Source organism: Diospyros lotus, chromosome 12, assembly GCF_014633365.1.
Source record: "Diospyros lotus cultivar Yz01 chromosome 12, ASM1463336v1, whole genome shotgun sequence".
NCBI lineage: Eukaryota > Viridiplantae > Streptophyta > Magnoliopsida > Ericales > Ebenaceae > Diospyros > Diospyros lotus.
Genome location: NC_068349.1, coordinates 19,710,359 through 19,727,331, shown reverse-complemented (window position 1 = coordinate 19,727,331; position 16,973 = coordinate 19,710,359). Strand labels below are relative to the sequence as shown.

General features: G+C 36.8%; 1 protein-coding gene across 6 annotated transcripts in view; it reads right to left on the bottom strand.

Annotated features, from left to right (window-relative positions):
• Positions 1-1,853: 1,853 nt before the first annotated feature.
• The window catches only part of LOC127814292 (uncharacterized), a 53,172-nt gene continuing 38,052 nt past the window's right edge, over positions 1,854-16,973 (bottom strand). For 3 of the 6 annotated variants that reach the window (XM_052313868.1, XM_052313869.1, XM_052313870.1), the window contains exons 8-14: positions 5,408-5,515; positions 5,165-5,236; positions 4,985-5,035; positions 4,453-4,515; positions 4,243-4,367; positions 3,253-3,460; positions 1,855-3,029 (exon numbers count right to left, since the gene is read on the bottom strand). In XM_052313868.1, the coding sequence (XP_052169828.1) occupies positions 2,313-3,029; positions 3,253-3,460; positions 4,243-4,367; positions 4,453-4,515; positions 4,985-5,035; positions 5,165-5,236; positions 5,408-5,515 (1,344 nt within the window). In that variant the 3' untranslated portion in view covers positions 1,855-2,312. Of the gene's footprint in view, positions 3,030-3,252; positions 3,461-4,242; positions 4,368-4,452; positions 4,516-4,984; positions 5,036-5,164; positions 5,237-5,407; positions 5,516-16,973 lie in introns of all 6 variants that reach the window. The other 3 variants (XM_052355717.1, XM_052313872.1, XM_052313871.1) reach the window with 3 other exon arrangements.

Below are 16,973 nucleotides of genomic sequence, written 5' to 3'. Positions count from 1 at the left end.
TCCCTAGTTTTTTCGATAACTGTCTTATCAGTTTCTCAAGTGATTGTTGTCCTATATTTTGTCATTACTTGCAATTTTCTAAAATGTCTGCAACAAGGTTTGATATGGAAAAGTTTGATGACTGCACTAGTTTAACCTTATGGAAAGTTAAGATACGAGCCATTTTGGTACAAAATGGCCTGGCCTGCATAAGGCACTAGCAGGGAAACACAAGTTGCCTGACTCTATGATGACTACAGATGAGAAGAAAACTTTAGATGACAAATGTATGACTGCAACTCAATTGTGCTTGGCGAACAAAGTTCTCAAGAAAGTCATTAAGGAAAATTTTTCTACAGGACTTTGGGCAAAATTGAAGTCTTCATACATGACCATAACCCTGACCGGTAAGCTTCATCATAAGCTATGATTCTACAATTTCTAAATGGAAGAAGGTACGTCTATCAAAACTCATATTAATGAATACGACTCTATTTTGTTGGATTTAGAAAATCTTGACATTGAGATTGGTGAGGAGGATGCCACCTTGAAATTATTGTGTTCATTACCATCATCCTATAATAAGCATTTTCAAGATATAATGCTTTGCGGTAAGGAAACCTTATTCCTTAAAGATGTTAAGGCAGCATTGTTTTCTAAAGATCTGATTGACAATGAGATAAGTACTGAAGGTGATAATCAGGCTGAAGGTTTGGTTGCTAGAGGTAGACCAAGAGAGAGAGAAATAAGACAACAAAAAGAAAGGGCGGTCCAAGTCCAAACACAAGAACTTGACCTGTCATTATTGTAAGAACAAAGGGCACTTGTGAAAGAATGCAGACAACTAAAAAGGAAAGAGGAGAAAAAGAAGAAAAACCCAAATATTGCCAAAGCTAGTGTTGCAAAGGAGAATTCTGATATTGATGTTCTTTTTGCCATTAACATTGAAGAGAAGATAAAGGATGAGTGGATAATGGATTATGGTTGTTCGTATCACATATGCCCAAATAGGGACTAGTTTTCATCTTACGAGTCAGTCAGTGGTAGGATTGTGTTGATGGGTAACAATGCAGCATGGAAGGTTATCATGTCGGGTACAGTCAGAATTCGGATGCAAGCTTAGTAAGGACATTGACAGATGTCTGGCATGTTCCAGAAGAAGAATCTTATCTCTTTTGGCACTCTTGACAACAATGGGTGTAAGTACACAATTGAAGGTCGAGTTTGCAAGTTTCAAACAATGCTTTAGTGGTAATGAAAGCCAAGAGATCTGGAATTTTTTATGTACTACAAGGATTCGTTGTAACAGGTTTAGCTACAGTTTCATCATCTATATCAGATTCAAATGTTACCAATTGTAACACATGAGGCTAGGTCACATGAGTAAGAAGAGCTTGACAATACTTAGCAAGAGAAGTCTCCTCGGAGGACAGAAAATAGGAAAGCTAGAATTCTGTGAGCATTGTGTTTCTGAAAAGTATAAGATGATTAGTTTTAGCATAGCCACTCACAGGACCAAGGGTACTCTTGACTACATTCATTTTGACCTTTGGGGTCTGACTAAGGTCAAGTCCAATGGTGGTGCTAGATTTCTTCTAACTTTCATTGATGATTTTTCTAAGAAAGTTTTGAGTCTATTTCCTAAAGCACAAGGATGAGGTATTCAGGACTTTTAAGCAATGGAAGATCTAGGAAGATCTCTTTTAAGCTATTTAATGAGTTTGTTTCTGTGTTTGGATCATGAAACAAGTCTCTATGCCAAGGGAAGAAAGAAACAAGTCTATCCTTTTTACAATAGAAGAATCACAAATGAAGGTCTTGAACTACAGAAATACTAGATAGAGAATGAGACTAAACATCAAAATAAGGGTTTGATCATAAATTGATGAGAACAAGTTCCTCAAGTTTCGAATCTTGTACTTCCACACTTCCAAGCTAAACTTTTTGTTCTTTTACAAGGCAAAGTTGCACTCTATTTGAGTGAATAAACACTTAGATAAAAGTTAAGACGAGAGAAGATGATGTAACAAATTATGTTCATGAGGGGAATTAATCAATTTTAAAATTTAGAATAAAACTGAAAAACATGCTAAAGTTATTATTTTTTTGGCCATTTACCCTAATATTAACAATGATTTCAAGATTTGGGCAGTTTCTGCATGTCATCTTTTTGAGAGAAAAGCCAAGGACACCAAATGTTTAAACCAAAATAAATAGCAAAAATACAAAGCGGCATCATCCATTGAACTAAGTATATGAAAAGTTACTTTCTGCTGACCTTTTAGCAAAAACTTGGTCAATGAAGAGAGCAGCTGAGAGCATATCTAGGAGGCTCACTTCACTGTGTTGTGGAAATACATGATATTCAGTGCTGTAGATGGTATATCAGCAGGGCCATTTTCTGAGAACCAACTGCTAATGATGTTTCGTGATTGACTTGGACCGATTTGTGCTGGCCACTTGTCAACAAGACGAAAGCCATTTTGGGATGCAGCCGAAAGAATCGATGGCTCATCGACCCTTCGCAAGATGTGGCATAGAATTAGAGCTGGTTCACACTTTTCACCAGTGCCTTTGTCCGATGAAATGAGCTCCTTGGCTGTTGCAAACAAAGGCAAAATTGTTTCAGGAATGTATGTTATATCTGTGCCAAAGATGATGTCAAAACCTCTATGATTCAAGTTCTTGATGGATTCAATGTGGTTTCTATTTCCCCACTCTAATCTCTTTATTGTAAGTTTGTTGAGAGATGGTGCCTCAAGATTTAAAGCAACATTTTGAGTCAAGAGATCCAGAGCTCTTGCATCTCCATCAGTCGCCACCACAAGGTTCGCAGATCTAGCAGCAACCATTGAACAGATGCCCCCACAGCCGCATCCCAGTTCTAACACCCTTTTCCCAGCAACAACAGCTGGGTTTTCCACAATGACAGAGGCCATCAGCCTGGCTGAGTCCCATAGCATCAGGCCAGTGGATTTGCAGGTATGTTGGTATTCTCTTGGAAGAACTTTTAACTTGAAGATCCTATCTCTTAGCTTGACCTCAATAATCTGAAAAAACAGCAGAGATATGTGGAAGAATATAGCTGAAGTAAATGTTGTGTTCAATTTAAAGATAAAACTCCAATAGGGGTAATTATAAGCATATACGGTAATGGACCATGTAAGGGAACTTATCAAGAAAAAAAAGGGGAAAAATTGTCATCTGCTAACTAAGAATTAGCAGATAATTAGAAATGAAAGAGTAAAAAGTAGAGATAGGCACATACATTACCTCATCATCAGAAAATGAGATACCAAACATTTGAACAGCGATACCTTCCGACATGTCTATCTCGTTATCATTTACAGACTCCTGAAACGTGTCCTCCTTGACATCGGCCATTCTACCCCTATTACAGAATGGCTCGATCTCATTCCCCGGTTTTGTGTCAGATAATGAGTTAGGATCATGTAACTGGAATACAGCTTGGACCCAACGCCTGAAATCACAAAATAGTGACTAGGCAGTACGTAAAAACAAGCAAGCTTCAGGAGAAAAAGAAAAGCAGTAAAATTTGGAGAGAGAAGTCATTACTGTCACGACCTAGGACTTAAGGCGGAGCAAAATTCCAGCTGTAAGACAATTACTCAAATCCATCATTGCTAAATGTCTCTTATTGGCAGCTAAGCCAACAGAGATTAATGTTTTTGACATTGATGCATTCCAAGGCAAAATTGGTAAGTAACTTCTCAATGACAACAAAACTGATGACCAAACACACATGGGAAGATGAGGACGATGACAGATGACAACGAAGATATCTGTTTTAAGTACTGCAAGCTACACGTGCCATCCAAAACCAGGACAGGTATGTCAAAACCAAAATCAGTCAAAATCTTGGATCATATGATAACTTGTACATAAAATTGTCATCATGTTTTACAATTCAGCAAATCAAGGGTAAAAATCTGGTGAGTTAAACTACTCTACAGTTACATATATTTTCAAATACTCTCCGTCACTATTTTGTCCCAGCTACTCAATTAAATTTGAAGATGTACTTAGGATAACATGAATATTCTCCCTTCCATATGGGGGAAGTTAGCAGACATTAATGCATTTGCAATAACCACAGCTACATGGATGCTGAAAGCCCTGGGAGATCCTTAATCATGCTAATAATTGGCACCACTATATATTTATACACAGACCCATATAGATATATACACGTAAACTGGTAAAACACTGGCAAAATGATCAACTACTCAAATTGAGTATTACCTATTCATTACTATCTCCCTTGACCGGTTCTCCACTTGTTTGCAGCACAGACCATGTTCTTCAATATCAAATCCATTTTCTTTGAACAAGCTTATCAAAAACTCATCAGAGAAATAGAATGCCCGCTGAAAAATTTAGAGGGATTAAACTAATATACATTCAAACAAGTATAGCGTGCTTTATAACAGTCTACAAGTGATTTGTACTTACAGTGCCATCACCTCTGACATAAAAGTTCTCACTTATCTTTTGATCTTTGCAACTGAACCTTTCCTGTCGTCGAAGTGTTAAAATATTGAGACCAGAAACAGTATGCCTTAATCATACATAATTAGAAGAGGTCACGTGGGGAAAATAACAACAGACAAAGCCTTAGTCTCACTAGGTGCAGACAATGAACAAATTAAATAAAAAGAGATCAAAAAATTATTGTGATACTTTATGGCCTAAGAATTTCAGTCACCATCTAGGATATCGGTAATTCTGTAATATATACAGGAGATTAATCTCATAAAGTATGAAACAGGAATACTAACAACTCTAAATCCTAAACTCTTGACATGATTTTGCAGTACTTAACAGATAAATAACTGATCTAGGGCATATAATTTCATGACTAAGATTAACAACAAAAGAAGCTGGAATATTTGAAGCATATTTCATCACCGAATCACTACAAGCATACACATATAATATAAGTGCGTGCATTTTGTACTAAGAGGAAAATAGTTGATAAATTAACCTGAGCAAGGTCACCAGTGGCATAATCCCGGAATAGTACATACCCATTTGGCTGGAAAGAGAAAGATGAAAACACATTAAAATCTTACATTAGCAGGTCACAGTATTTCATCATTCATTTCTCCAGAGAGAGAAAGAGAGGATTTTTCATCATTTCATCTGGAATAAAATAATCACTTGCCTTAAGGACTTTTCTGACATTCTGTATCACTTGAGACATCTTTTCAGGTGACACTGCAGACAAGACAAATATCTGCTTAACAAGTCAGCTAGTCAACAAACAATACAAGAAAATGTATCAGACAAAGCTCTACAATGAAATGCCAAATAAGTGCCTCTAGGTTAGAAAAGCAATTAGCACAACTGAACTTGAATTTACTGCTATTTTTAATCACAATGAAACTATATTCACTCATCATAATACCATGGTTACAATATCGACTGAAGATGGAGAAATCTGCTTGCTCAGGTCATCAGTGGTTAAATCACAAACAAATGCATTCACCCGGTTCCCATTAAAGTCTTTATGTGCCTGACAAATAAACATATACCTTCATTCAATAAAGTTACGAGTCAACCCATTGAGATATGCGAACCAAACAAAATACCAAGTACAATACCTAAGAAATTTTCTAAGAGTGAAGGATAACATTCATAAGTGAACCCATGTGCATAAACAAGGAAAGAACAAATGGTAAAAACTTCCAAACTGACAAACTCTGAAGCAAGCAAAAAACAAAAACTCATATACTGCTTGACATCTTGAAAACTATGAATTGACAATCGAAACACATCAAAACCGATCACTCTCACTAGCTTTTAGTCGTCTTACCAAAGTGATTGCATAACCAGAAAGAAATACCTCTCTTTTAATGAGCCTGACTACAATTCCCAACCCAAAAAAAGAAAAAAAAAAAACCTCTGAATAGATAGGAAACGCATAAAAGGAAGCAATCAAAGAACAATTAACATGTAACCCAACAATTCTCCTTAGTACTTATATCCATTGTGATTTCACCACTCATTATTAGCCCAAGGAACTCAAAAATGTCATGGCAGCCATTAAGAATATGTCACGCCCTAGGATGTGTCAATTGGTATCGGAGCGAGGCCGTCCTCGGCTACTAATTTGGATCCCGACGATTCAGGAAGGCAGTTACCAAAGCAGAATTCAGGAAACTCTTGAAGGCAACATAGAGTCGCTATAATTCAAGTGGTATCAAGTGATTCCTTGACCTTTGAGTTTTCCAACTACGAAGCTATTCAGAGCCAGTGGTCCTCCAACCATTGGACAGTGATTGGGTGAGATGAAGGCCGATTCTTGCAAGAAAGGAAGGCACAAAGTGAAAGCAAGTCTAGGGGCGGTTGTTAAATCACAACGATCGCCAACAGAGTACAACAATCTTGAATTTGTTGTGATCGCAGGCAAATAGCAAACAGTTGCAAGGGTTCCAACGATCAATTAGCAATGATTCTGAGCAATCAATGTTCATCACAGGTGGCAAACGGATTTTGGATTTTGAAATTTGAACGGGTGAACCAGACAGTTGATCGATCTAAGGTGGATTAGCGAATTGAGTGATGGCCGAAGGCACGAGAATGAAGCAGCTAGAAACTTGATTGGACATATTGGAGCTCAGCTTTCGACAGCACCAGGTGTTACTGTTTTGCCTAAAGTAAAGCTGGATTTATTGAAGAAACCAGAAAGAATTGAAGATGATGTGGCAGCAGTTAGTTAATAGGACTTAAGTGTATCTAACTGCTTTAGTAAGGGTAATTTAGACTTTATGTAAAGGTAGTTATCTCTCTTAGATATTTCCGCCTCCCTTAGTCTATATATAGAAGGGTGTGGAGGCCGGTTTTTATCATCAGTCAGTCATATTCTTTATTCCTTGAGTTCGGGTACAGTGAGAGGCGTGAGAGAGAGCTGTGTGTTTCAAGTTCTTGTTAGCTTCGGTTGAGTATTGTATCCGAGAGTAAAGGAAGAGGGAAGAGGGGAATTCTTGTACTGGTTTCAGACTTGTTTCTAGTGGATTGTTTGCTTCTTGGATTGCTGGATGTAGTGCCATGTAAATGGCATGAACCAGGGTAAATTGTGTGTGCTGCAATCTGGTTTGATTTCTCCCTTTTACATTCTGTTTTTATGTTCTACTTTCAATATTCATTGTTGTTATTGAATCGGTGAGTTTCTTGAGTGATTCTTGAGTGATTATAGTCTCGGTTTTTTACAATTTGGTATCAGAGCTTTAGGTCTTTTAAATCAAGAAACATCAAGAAACCTTTAAACCTATAGAAGAGTTGTCTCCCATGGCTTCCGCAACCCCAGCCGCTCGGTATGATATTGAAAAATTTGATGGCACAAATGATTTTGGACTTTGGAGAATTAAGATGAAAGCTTTGATGGGAAACTTAGGGTTAAAGGAAGCTTTAGTACCCCAAAAGCCTTTTCCAGAAACTGCTACTGCCGAACAAAGATTAGAAGCTAATAATCGTAGGCAAGAAATCAGTGAAAGAGCTTTCAACACCCTAATCTTGAGTTTAGGAGATAAAGTCCTAAGAGAAGTGTCTAAAATGGAAACTGCCGAGGATTTGTGGGCCAAGTTAGAAAGTCTATATATGACTAAATCCCTTTCAAGTAGGCTGTATCTGAAAGCAAAATTTTTTACTTTCAAAATGCAAGAAGGGCAGAAACTTCAAAATCATATTGATGAATTTAACAAATTGTGTCTTGATTTGGAAAACTTAAGTATATCATATGAAGAAGAAGATAAAGCCCTAATTCTGTTGCATTCATTGCCTAAGTCATATGAGCATTTTGTAGACATTCTAAAACATGGAAGAGATACCATATCTTTAGAAGATGTTATAGGTGCCCTAAACTCTAAAGATTTACAACAGAAAGTAGAATCCAAGAAAATAGTTGCTGATGCCCTGTCATCTAGGTATAGATCTGAAAAGAAAGACTCTAAGGCTAAAGGAAAATCAAGATCAAAATCCAGAAATGGCAAGAAAACATTTAAATGTTTTCATTGTCATGAGGAAGGACATATAAAGAAAAATTGTCCTAAAAGGAAGCAAGAATTTTCTGATAAAGGTAAATCTGAGTTTTCTAACTCAACTTGTGAATTAGGCTATGACAGTTCGGATGTCCTTGTAGTCTCAAAACATTCAGATGAAGTGGTATGGGTTTTAGATTCCGGATGCTCCTTCCATATGTCACCTCACATAGAATGGTTTCTGAATTATAGAGACATGAGTGGAGGGAAGGTTCTTCTTGGTAATGATCAAGAATGTGGAATAAAGGGGATTGGGGATATTAAGCTAAAAATGTTTGATGGATCTATCAGAATTTTGGAAGCTGTTAGGTATGTCCCAGAACTTAAAAAAAATCTGATTTCCTTAGGAGAATTAGCTAAGAATGGCTACAGTTATAGTGGCTGTGGGGATATTCTTAAAGTAGCCAAAGGATCTCTTATATGTATGAAGGCAGTCCTTAAAAATGGGATATTTGTTATGATAGCCTCCACAGTATGTGGAGATGCAGCCATAGGGGAAGAAAAGACCTATGAACTATCAAAACTGTGGCATTTTAGGATGGCTCATATAAGTTTCCAAGGGCTTAAGGAATTAGCTAATCAAGGGATCTTAGGTTCTGAAAAACTGACAGATTTAGATACTTGTGAAACTTGCATCTATGGAAAATCTGTGAAAACTAAATCCCCTAAGAAAGCATTGCATATCACTAAAGGTCCTTTAGAATATGTCCATTCGGATTTATGGGGCCCTAGTCAAACTCCAACTCATGGTGGAGCTAGGTATTTTCTTTCAATTATAGATGATTTTTCAAGAATGGTTTGGGTTTCTGTTTTAAAAACAAAAGATAACACTTTTGATGCTTTTAAAACTTGGAAAATCATGATTGAAAATCAAAAGGGTGGGAAATTAAAAGTCATTAGAACTGATAATGGCTTAGAATTTTGTAATAAGGACTTCACCCAATTGTGTAATGAAAATGGCATTTTAAGACATCTCACTGCCCCTGGAAATCCTAAGCAAAATGGCCTGGCCGAGCGCATGAATAGGACCCTCCTTGAGAGGGTAAGATGTATGCTATTTCATGCTAGGCTTTCAAAAGCATTTTGGGGAGAGGCTGTTGTTTCAGCAGCCTATTTAATAAACAGATCACCTTCTTCAGCTTTAGATTTTAAAACTCCTTATGAAATGTGGTATAATCATAAGCCAAACCTAGATCACCTTAGGGTTTTTGGGTGTATAGCTTATGCACATTTAAAACAAGGAAAATTAGAACCTAGGGCAAAGAAGTGTGTGTTTATTGGTTATCCTTCAGGAGTTAAGGGGTATAAGTTGTGGAATTTAGAAAAAGATATGCCTAGAACCATGATAAGTAGAGATGTAACCTTTAAAGAAAATTCATTTGTTGATCTAAGAAGTGAAAATGAGGATAGGGAAGGAAAAGATAAAGCTGTAAATTTTGAACAGAAACGACAAAATGATATTGCTACTCAAAATGCCTCCCTAGAACCCTTCCAGGATCAGCAAAGTGCTGGTGAAGAATCCTCAAGCCAAAACAGTCTTGATAGATCTATAGAAGTTAGGGATTCATCAAGCTATGATGAAGAACAGCACATGGACAGTGCTGGTTCCTCTAGTACAATAGGAGAGCCTATTGGAGATAGATACAATGTAGGCAGGGATAGACAAAGGAGAATAAGTAGGCCACCAGTGAGATATGGATACTCAGATCTGGTAGCATATGCACTTCTAAGTGCAGAAGAGATTGCAGGAGAAGAACCACAAACCTATGAAGAAGCTGTAAGTTCTAAGGAAGCTCAGAAATGGCAGGAAGCCATGGAAGCTGAGATGGAATCCTTAAGAAAGAATGAAACATGGGTGTTAGTGGATAGACCTTTGGGAAAAAGAATTGTAGGCTGCAGGTGGCTGTTTAAGGTAAAAGAAGGAGCTGAAAATAGTCTTAAACCTAGGTATAAAGCTAGGTTAGTAGCTAGAGGCTTTACTCAAGTAGCAGGAATTGACTTTAATGAAGTGTTCTCACCAGTTGTTAGACACACTTCCATAAGAATACTGCTTGCAATAACAGCCCATCTTGACCTATATCTAGAGCAGTTGGATGTCACCACAGCATTCCTTCATGGTGAATTAGAGGAAGAAATTCTAATGGATCAGCCTAGAGGGTTTAAAGTTAGGGGAAAAGAAGACAAGGTCTGCTTGTTGAAGAAGTCCTTATATGGACTAAAGCAGTCCCCTAGGCAGTGGTACAAGAAATTTGATTCTTTTATGATAAGCCAAGGGTTTACAAGAAGTTCTTTTGATTGCTGTGTCTACCTTAAACATATTTCCACTAAAATAGCTATTTATCTCTTGCTTTATGTTGATGACATGCTCATAGCAAGCCAATCAACAGCTGAAATCCAAAGTTTAAAACTTAAACTCAAATCTGTTTTTGAGATGAAAGAACTTGGTGAAGCTAAGAGGATTTTAGGAATGGAAATATGTAGAGATAGGAAAAACAAAACTCTTCAGCTATCCCAGAAAAACTACATACAGAAAATTATGAGAAAATTTCATATGTTAGATGCAAAGGTAGTAAATATACCATTTGCTCAACATTTTAAACTTTCTCATGATCAGTCCCCAACCAATGAAAAGGATTTATCAGAAATGAAGAGAATTCCCTACTCTAATGCTGTTGGCAGCATTATGTATGCAATGGTGTGTTCTAGGCCTGATTTAGCCCATGCCATGAGTGTAATAAGTAGATTTATGGCCAACCCAGGAAAAGAACACTGGACAGCAGTTAAATGGGTATTTAGATATCTAAAAGGATCAATAGATAAAGTTCTGATTTATGGTGGAGCTGATGTTTTTAAAATTCCAGACATTATAGGATACTCTGATGCTGATTATGCTTCAGACTTAGATAGGAGAAGATCTACAACCGGCTATGTATTTAAATTGTGGAAGTCTACAATTAGTTGGAAATCTAACCTTCAATCAGTTGTAGCTCTATCAACAACCGAATCAGAATATATAGCTGTAACAGAGGCTGTTAAGGAGTCTTTGTGGCTGAAAGGCTTGATTAGTAAACTCCTAGGATATAATGTGAGGATTATTTTAAAGTGTGATAGTCAAAGTGCCATACATTTGGCCAAAAATCAGAGTCATCATGAAAGAACAAAACATATTGATATTAGATATCATTTTATAAGAGAAGTCCTTGAGAAGAAGGAGGTAGAGCTTATAAAAGTTGCTGGAAGTGAAAATGCTGCAGATATTTTCACTAAGGCAGTCCCATTATCCAAATTACTTCATTGCTTAATGTTGTTACAGTTTGATGTGTTTTGATTGATGTGTTTTCAGGATATTCAAGAAGTAAGCAGGGCTAGAAGGCTGAAATTCCAGGATTACTTAAAGCAAAATGGTGGAGAATTGTTACTGTTTTGCCTAAAGTAAAGCTGGATTTATTGAAGAAACCAGAAAGAATTGAAGATGATGTGGCAGCAGTTAGTTAATAGGACTTAAGTGTATCTAACTACTTTAGTAAGGGTAATTTAGACTTTATGTAAAGGTAGTTATCTCCCTTAGATATTTCCACCTCCCTTAGTCTATATATAGAAGGGTGTGGAGGCCGGTTTTTATCATCAGTCAGTCATATTCTTTATTCCTTGAGTTCGGGTACAGTGAGAGGCGTGAGAGAGAGCTGTGTGTTTCAAGTTCTTGTTAGCTTCGGTTGAGTATTGTATCCGAGAGTAAAGGAAGAGGGAAGAGGGGAATTCTTGTACTGGTTTCAGACTTGTTTCTAGTGGATTGTTTGCTTCTTGGATTGCTGGATGTAGTGCCATGTAAATGGCATGAACCAGGGTAAATTGTGTGTGCTGCAATCTGGTTTGATTTCTCCCTTTTACATTCTGTTTTTATGTTCTACTTTCAATATTCATTGTTGTTATTGAATCGGTGAGTTTCTTGAGTGATTCTTGAGTGATTATAGTCTCGGTTTTTTACACCAGGAGCAACTGGAGGAGAGGTTGGAGACGATGGAACTCGGCCTTAGTCAAACTCAAGAGGTAGTGAGTCGAGACAGAGCTGAGATAATGGCAATGGAGAGAAATCTGAGAGAAGACCTCTCTACTCTCCAAGAAGAACTCTATGGTTTTAGACAACAATTAAGCACCATTCTAAGTATGTTCTCCAGAATTCCTAATGCGAGCCTGCCGGCAAACTTCCCTCCAAGGCCCACTTTGGCTCCGATTCTGACCAAGTCAAGAATCCTGCAACATGCTCCTGATCCTCTGGAAATAGAGGAAAGATTGGAGTTTGTACAGAAAAATTCCACTAGGGGAACAAATGTGAATCAGTATCACACCCTAATGTCGAGGCTAGACATTCCGATATTCAAAGGAGACAAGCCAAGATGGTCAATAAAGAGATGTGAACGATTTTTTTTTATTAATATAGAGTGGCGAAAGGACAAAAGGTGAATTTGGCAGCCGCTTATCTCAATAACATAACAGATGTATGGTTCCAAGGGTGGAGTAGGAGGAGGACAAAATTGAGTTGGACAGAGTTTGTGGAAGATTTCTGTATGCGATTCAGGGGAAGAACTAGGATGGACGCCATCAAAGAATTCAATAAGCTAAAGCAAAGAAGGTTTGGTAGAAGAGTATAAAACCAGGTTTAAGGAGTTGAAATCATTAGTGATCATATTTTATCTGACCTTGAATGAAGCATATTTTGTGTCTAGTTTCATAAGTGAGTTGAATGACGAATTAAAACCGATTGTGTACTTGGTAACAGTACAACAGGCAACAGAGAAGATGAGAATGCTGGGGCTTGCATTAGAAGCTATTTTCATAAGGAACGAAACTCTAACAGAAGGTTATCCTTTGAGCAGTCAAGAGGTGGGAGAAAATGCTTGGACAACAACCTCAAGTTTGACTTTGGGAAAAGAGCATCCTAGGGTTACACTAACCCTAATGGAGCCAAACTTTCTATTATGGGGCCAAAGAGAAGACCCGGATTATGCTTTAAATGCAGGGACAAATTTAGTCTGCGCCACCAATGCAGAAGACAGTTGCTAAATATGGAAGGCTTAGAGGAAGACAACAAAGTAGGAGAGCCATTTGGAATTAGATAAAGGAACAACGGCTCAATGGTAATAAGTTGACAAGAAACATTTTAGAGGGGGGGGGGGGGGAATTTGTCACGTTCCAAGGGTAGAATTTGTAATTTTCTTTTCTTTTCTGTTATAGATATTTGCCCTTAGCTATAGGAGGTAAGAGGTCAGGGTTACAGTTGTACTACACAGGGGTGCATGGACTGAGGCCATACAGTTGTACTGCACATGAGTGCATAAGTTGTGAAGCTATAAATAAGGCACAACTAGAGGATGGGAAGGCATGTGAAGGAATGAATTGAATATTTCCGTTATTTCTCTCACTCTCAATTATCTTTCTCTCAAATAATTTTTCTTCCTCTTTCTTGTTATTCCTCTCTCTTCCATTTGAACTCTCCCTCCAAATTCTTCTCTTAATCTTCCCAATTCCCTTTTCATACCCTAGCTTAACCCTAAGGTGTGTTAGAATATTGAAACCAATATGTACCGACACTCTTACTAAAAACAAAAGATCACCACAAACAAGAAGGCTTCCCTTGTATCATAAATAAAAAAATTTAAAACAAATAACTTTCAAGCTCTTGGTAATGAGCATTTCCTGTTAGTGTTGTACCCTAGAGCCATAGAGGAGTCTATGTAAAGCACTATTTTATTTATGCAAACCCAATTCTAATTTGGCATTCTTTATGAATGTGCCTTCTTTAAATACATATTTGTATGCTTGTTTGATAAAGTCCCTAGAGCATATGCAATATAGAGGAAATCAAAAGTATTTATGATGGTAAGTTTCTTATTATACAATGCAATGTTCTAAAATATCCCTAGTCATAGTACTATTAAGATGGGACATTGTTAGTACGGATAGACTAGCATATGTTTTGTTCCTTTCTTATGAAGAAAGTAATTGTACTCACAAGTTAAAGTGTGGTGACACTTGAACAAACATGTCGATGCTTGTTAGGGAATAAGTTCATTGGATGGACCCGCCAAGAGAATTCCATATGGAGTACAACTTGTGTGTCTATAAAATGTCTCACATAACGGTGGTGTAAGTGATCCTTAGACTTGAGATCACCATAGTATCTTGTATGGGGATTGCTATACTTTGATAATATTTTCGATTGCCCTAGCCACGAGTTGCACAAACACCCAGCCTCTAATGGCGATCCAAACAGAAACCAAGAGTAGATCTCCAAGCTCTAACTCTTCAATCTTGGAGCGGATTTTCAATCTCAAAGAATGCTAGTTCTTCATTTGAGATTGAAAGCCTAGGAAATTATATGGTGTTAAATTGATTTTCCATCTTGTTCTAGTGGAGGCATAATGGGGTATTTATAGGCTTAAGTTTGGTTAGGTCACAATCATAACCTAATTAGGATTAGTCCACCCTTTGACTTAAATACACTTTGTGATGTATTTAATTTACACCACTAGCCTTATTTATTTAAATATCACATATTTAAATAAATAAATAATTTCTCAAATTATTCCACTATTTAAATCACATATTTAAATAATAATTTTCACCTTTATTTAAATCTCATATTTAAATAAATTAAGTCTCCACTTAAAATCCAATTTAATATGTTGCTAAATTTCATTTTGTGTGGGACCCATTAGGTTCTTACCAAGTTGGCAATAAATATAAAATACAATCCTAATTAAAATTAGGATTCGATAAATTAAACACTTTAATTTATTATTAATTTTTCAATTAATCAATTTATACTTATAGATCGTGATTGACATCTGGCAATGCATCATAACCACTCAATTGATAAGAATGTCAATTGATTTGACAAGACCTTTCCATAAACGATTACCATGTAATTCAATCCTTTCATCATACTATATCCCCATTAAGGATAGAGTATGGAATTAGTATCAACCCTATATTTGCTTAATGATAGTTTTTCTTGATACTGAATTGATCAACTCTAATGATAAGTGAAATTTGAAACTCCTTTCAAATTTCCTTTCCACCCTGGCCAGGGAATTTCGAGTTACCAATTTATCAAGCAGCCGTGGGATATACTCTCTAATAGCCAAAAGTGATGAATCCTATATTGACCACTCACCTACCTCCATATGCTTCATGTCATACCCAAGTACTACCATTTGAGTGACCCATGGCTAGGGCAACCAAAAATAGCATCAAAGTATAGCAATCCACATACAAGATACTCTGGTGATCTCAAGTCTAAAAATCACTTACACTACCGTTATGTGAGATGTTCCATAGACACACAAGTTGTACTCCATATGGAATTCTCTTAGAGGGTCCATCCAATGAACTTGTTCCCTAACAAGCATCTACATGTTTGTTCAAATGTCACCACACTTTAACTTGTGAGTATAGTTACTTTCTTCATAAGAAAGGAACAGAACATGTGCTAATCTATTCGTACTATCAGTGTCCCATCTTGATAGTACTATGACCAAGGATATTTTAGAACATTGCATTGTATAATAAGAAACTCATCATCATAAAGACTTTGATTTCCTCTATACTGCATATGCTCTAGGGACTTTATCAAGCAAGCATACAAATATGTATTTAAAGAATGCTCATTGATAAAGAATGCCAAATTAGAATTGTGTTTGCATAAATAAAATAGTGCTTTACATAGACTCCTCTATGGCTCTAGGACACAACACTAACAGTCTCTCATACCTAATGACTGAATATGGCAATCATATTATTGCTCGGACAATGCTTTAGTGAATGAATCTACAAGATTCTCATTTGCGAGCACACGCTCAACTTTTATTTCATTCCAACGATTTATCTCATGATTAGATGATATCGTCACAATATATGTCTGGATCATTGATGAGACTTTGTCAGATCCTTGGATTGTCCAATAGCTCCATTGTTGTCATAATATATCCCAATAGGATCAACAATGCTAAGAACTACTCCAAGTTTTGTGATGTATTTCTAAATCCAAACAACTTTGCTACTTCTGAAGCATCAATGTATTTGGCTTCAATTGTTTAATTCGTTGTTGCCTCCAATTTGGAACACTTCCAATTCACAGTGCCACCATTTAACAAAAACATATACTCTGACTTTGATTTGCTATAATCTTTATCTGATTGGAAGCTAGCATCAATGAAGCCTTGAACTCTCGGTTCTGATTCACCATAAACCAAGAATGCAACCTTAGTTCTTCTCAAGTACTTAAGGATGTTCTTCACAACAATCTAATGACCCTCACCTGAATTAGCCTGATATCTACTCTTAACACTTAGAGAATAAAAGATATCGACCCTTGTACATAGCATAGCGTACATGATAGATCCCATTGTTGAAGCATAAGGAAACTTGCTTACATGCTCTCTCTCCACTTTTGTCTTAGGACACATTTCTTTTGAGAGATAAACCCCATACATTATGGGCAAGAACCTCTTCTTGGAGTCATCCATGTCAAACCACTTTAACATCTTATCTAAGTACGTGGGTTGGGATAACCCAAGTAGCCTATTAGATCTATCTCTATAGATCTTTATTCCCAGAATATAAGTTGTTTCACCCAAATCCTTCATGAAAAAATTCTTGGACAACCATATCTTAACCAATTGAAAGCGGAAGGTCATTCCCAATCAATAATATGTCATTTGCACATAAGACTAGGAAGACAATTGCACTCCCACTAACTTTTTTATAAACACAAGGTTCATCTTCATTTTTGATGAAATCAAACTGTTTGATTTGTCTCATCTAAACGAATGTTCCTAATGGATTTAAGCATTGCGGCTGGTAAAAAGATTTTATCAAAGTCAACACTGTGCCTTTCTATAAAAACCTTTCGCAACCAATCTTGTCTTATAGGTA